The sequence below is a fragment of the Monopterus albus genome, unplaced genomic scaffold (assembly GCF_001952655.1).
Source record: "Monopterus albus unplaced genomic scaffold, M_albus_1.0 scaffold267.1, whole genome shotgun sequence".
Taxonomy (NCBI): Eukaryota; Metazoa; Chordata; class Actinopteri; order Synbranchiformes; family Synbranchidae; genus Monopterus; species Monopterus albus.
In genome coordinates this window covers 125,532-130,092 of record NW_018128147.1, presented here as the reverse complement: position 1 = coordinate 130,092, position 4,561 = coordinate 125,532, and the positions used below count along the sequence as shown (strand labels likewise).

The 4,561-nt window shown below is 41.6% G+C and overlaps 1 protein-coding gene across 15 annotated transcripts in view; it reads left to right on the top strand.

The window, feature by feature from the left end:
* Positions 1-4,561, top strand: part of dlg2 (discs, large homolog 2 (Drosophila)) — a 316,297-nt gene that overhangs the window by 224,728 nt on the left and 87,008 nt on the right. For 13 of the 15 annotated variants that reach the window (XM_020621763.1, XM_020621766.1, XM_020621770.1 and 10 more), the window contains one exon: positions 2,245-2,410. In XM_020621763.1, coding sequence (XP_020477419.1) covers positions 2,245-2,410 — 166 coding nt within the window. The remainder of the gene's footprint in view (positions 1-2,244; positions 2,411-4,561) is intronic. The other 2 variants (XM_020621772.1, XM_020621769.1) reach the window with 1 other exon arrangement.

The window sequence follows — 4,561 nt, the reverse complement described above, 5'->3', positions numbered from 1 at the left end:
GAGCAGGTTTTGTTCGGGAAACTCAGAGTTTCCTCCGGGTCTCCGCCCTTTTTTAAAGTGAAAGGTGTTTAATACCTCATTTAATCCTTCAGTGCATTCATAGATTGCACACGTTTCCGTCATGCAGAGACCAAAATGGCGTGTCCATTCATAGAGGATCCTGTAGATGAGGACGCTGTATTAATTTTCAGGGAATTGCATTTACGTCGGGAGAGGATTTTGAGGCCACGAGTTGATTTTTTTGTCATATCCCCATGTATTTTTATTTGAGCGGTACCGTTTTTCTAGAGAGTCCATAACATATATCAATAATCTTATCCACCCATACATCAGACACATCACCCATTGTGGCCGTGCTCTTACATCCGAGCAGCTGCTTTGTGTTGCGTTACGATTTGTTGCAAATGGCAGTTTGCATCGGGGATGCAGAGCCCATTAGTAAGGCCACAGTATGTAGAATAGTTCGGAAAGTGTGCCTCACCCTCAAGCGCTTTCTGTGAATTTTTGTTGTGTTTCCTGGGCACAAACCCCTCAGAGCCATTAAAGAGGAGTTTCACAGGATTGCAGGTTAGTGGTATTGAATTCGTTTCAGTAAGGCTAATCTGAAAAGTGATGATCAGTTAATAACATCTTGCTGTGACCTCTGGAAATAAACTAATAATTAGAATCCACTTCAGGATTTCCAAATGTGGTTGGATGCATTGATGGCACACATATTCCCATCAATGCACCTACATGAAAATTAAAATTCAATTCTTATATTATTACATCAGTGTTGGGTAAATCTTAAAAAAAGTATTTTGATTAATGTAATAATTACTCTCCATAAAACCTACTGGATTATTTATTAATCATTACTTTACAAATCCCATATCAACCACAATAGGAATTTTAAGAAAGGGTGGACATAAAACTGCACTTTTAATTCGAACAAAAATTGGTATTTTATGCAATTACTGAAGTTACTCATTAAATTATTGAAGAATTAAGAACCATTCCTTACTTTACAAGTGACAAATAATAACAATACTAACATTATTTAGTAATTACTTACACCGAACACTGTATGATTATAATGTAAACGTATGCATTGACTCGGGCAGCTATTTTCCCCCAAGCTAACTCTCTTTGAAACGTGAACAGACAGGTGATGCCTTGTGGACATTCGTTTGGAGCTACAACTCTTGCGAACTGTCACCCAGCCACCTGTCTGAGATCCCGGCTGCTCGGGAATCTGTGGGGGCGGCTATCTTGGGCTAAGCTACGCCTAGGAGGCTCCACACCGGCTACCTGGGCATAGCTAGCTGGCCTATTCTCCATGGTGTGGAGCCGCGCTTCTAAGTCTGTGAGCCTCGCAGGAGAGGAAGAGGGGGAAGCCATTGCTCTCGATTAAGCTACTAGCTTAGCTAGCTTCTAAACTAGCCGACCTAAAGTAGCAAGTTAAATTTGGTAGTTAGCAAGAACTTCTGCAAAACAAGTGCTTTAAGTGGTGCAAGCGTATGTTGTCACTCAAAAATTCAGATGAACCTAGAAAATAGTGAGTTTAATTCCTAAACAATCTGGAAGCAAGCACAATGCAGTGCAAATACAGAAAACAGAAAATGAGTACGGTTTACCGCAGGAAACAGCAGTCCGTCAAAGGATAACCAGCTGATGGGTGTAACTAGGCTTTGTGTAAATGATATGAAAACGTTTGTAAAGATTGATTGGTCAGTCGGTCGAGTCTATGAACATATGTAGTGTAGTAGGTGGGAGAAGGCGTGTTGGGGAAACAGATGATGTGCTAGGATGGTAATATGTGCGTATGTAACTAGGACAGGGTGTGAATAAATACAAGGGATGGAGAATCAATCATTTTTATTCCTAGCTGGCTCCATGGTGATCACACACCAGCAGCAATGATCATACCGACAGCAGCTACACACACACACCTACTACACTGACAAACCCACATGTTGTGCATCATCTTGGGTGGCTTTATAGTACACCTACGCACCTGCTGAGGCGCGCAGCGAGATCTCACGTCGTGACACTGTATCGACGTTTGAACCGGTCACGGGAGTCACTCAGGCCAGCCGTTTCTGCGTTGGACGTCATCAGTCATGTGTCTTTTCGGCAACAATACAAGCCTCGAAGCAGTGGCTTGTGGACGATCCCTCTCCCAGCTCGAATGAGGCCTTGGTGTCAGATGGCCATCACTAGTAACTGCCACTCTGTCTTTACTCTCTCATTTTTTCTCCACAGCTTTCTCTCCAGCCATGGAAAATCACATCTCTTCCCCCATCAACAGTGGCACTCTGGAGTACAAGTCTGGTCTCCCCCCAGTTTCCCCTGGCAGTTATTCTCCCCTCTCTAAGCACTTACTGGGGGAAGAGGATATAAACAGGTTGGATGGTTTTTCCTTCTTACGGTAATTACTTCACTTCCTACAAGACTACTAGAATGGCAGGCAGCTTTTGTCCATCCCTCTCCTCCTGCTTCCCTTTTGTCTTGACTAATTTTTGTTTATGCAGTAATTTAAAAAGCAATCAAAACTTCTTGAAGTTTTGATGCATTTTGTTGGCATCACATGTTTTTGGGGGGGTGGGAGGGTGAGGGGGGGTCACTAATCCCATAGTCTGTCCAGTTTTGCCTGCAATGTTTTTCAAAGAATCTCAACAAAAACATTTAGGGATAATAAAGATGGTCTTTGATCCCCAATCAGGGGCTGCCACTATTATTAATGATCAGTTAAACATCTATAAACTAGAAGGTTCACACAAATGGCAATTTGAAAACCACTAGTCTGCTGTTTTGTATTTCCATTGTGGTGTTTGCAGCTCAGTTTTTATTTATTTAATTTTTTTCCTGCACAGTGTGCTCTTCATTGCCACTGTGACATGTCTGCTTGAAGCAACAAGTATTAAACACAATAGAGTGTAAACCTTGTATTCTGTTGTAGTACTTGAGATGTCTCAAAACCACTTTTTGAAGGTCTTGGTCTCGGAATCAACCACTTTTTTTTACCTGGTCTTGAGCAAAGCAAGATTGTTGTATTTCAAGACCATGTGTTGGAAAGTGCTTGTGCCTTGTTTTTATTTGTTAACATCATTACAAATGTTTTCCCTACCATATCAACACTTTGCAGAGCACCTTAAGCTGAATGAATGGAGAAAAAAAAATCTGAATGAATGCAAAAAACGGCACTGACTACTATGCTGGAAAAAACTGAGGTGGCTTGATCTCAAACAGAAACATAAGTTGGCAGTCGTAATAATCTGCTAATCAACAACCAGTATTTGGACAAATGCTTATGTGATTGATCATCAAGCAAATCACACAACTGATTGGATATTTCTGTGTTTTGCTGGGATGGTAGTTAAACCCAGAGTGATTAATAACTTAATACCGACAGCATAGAGAGAGATAGTATAACTGTGGCCTATTTTACAGCTAAACAAATTTGCCAACAAAGATGCTAATGTACTGAATTAAGTTGTATTAGCCTTGGAAGCTGGACTACAGTGAAGTTACAATGAGTTTCTCAGATCATTAAGTCATAGCCAAACATTATTAAAACACAAATGGCACTTCTTTCCAACAGTAAGGCAGAAAGCGAGCTACAGCCCAATTTTCATCAAAACAAGCTGCCATATGAGCTTTACCTACAAATATACATTCAGTGGAAAAGTAACATTGGTCTCTGCAGCAGCTGTGTGACCAGTGTGCAGGGACTGTCTACAAAGTGCAACACCAAAAAGAGAGTGCTTACTACAACAATATTAACCTAAATAACTCTTATAGTGTAGTAGACATGCAATCAAATTCAGTTCAGCCATTTTTAGCCTTCTGCTGGTTATACTAAAACACTTTTTTTGCATAGCCCTTAGCTCGTCCAGTTTGTCTCTGGAAAACAAATGAGCTTATAGGATTATAGCACAGAGAATGCTGTGCTCTAATTCTCACTGAGACCTGGCTTTCTGACAGAGTCCCAGATTCTATGATTCAGCTAGAGACTCTGTACATCGAGGAGACCGCACTGCTGCTTCAGGGAAGGTAAAAGGGGGCGGTGTGTGCATGTTTATAAATAACCCGTGGTGTGGAGATGTACGGACTGTTTATAAGCACTGTTCGCCAGAAGTAGAGTTTTTATTGCTGAAATAAAAATATTATCTAGCAAGAGAGCATAGTGCTGTGTTTCTGACGGCTGTGTATGTTAGCCCAAGAGCTAATGCCTCTGCGGCTCTCAGTAAACCCTATGATGTTATCAGCGCACTAGCCCTAACCCCGATGCTGTATTTATTGCTGCAAGTGACTTTAACCAGTGCAATTTATGGACTGTTCTTCCCAAATATTACCAACATGTGAACATTCCCACCCGGGGCAAGAAGACTCTAGATCATGCTTACAGTAACATACGTGGTGCTCAAAGGGCTGCACCCCACCCCCACCTTGGACACTCAGACCACATTTCTTTGTTCCTGTATCCAGCTTACAGACAAAGACTGAAACAAACAAACCCTGTCACCAAACAAATTAAACTCTGGACCCCAGAGACTGAAGGCACCCTGCAGGACTGTTT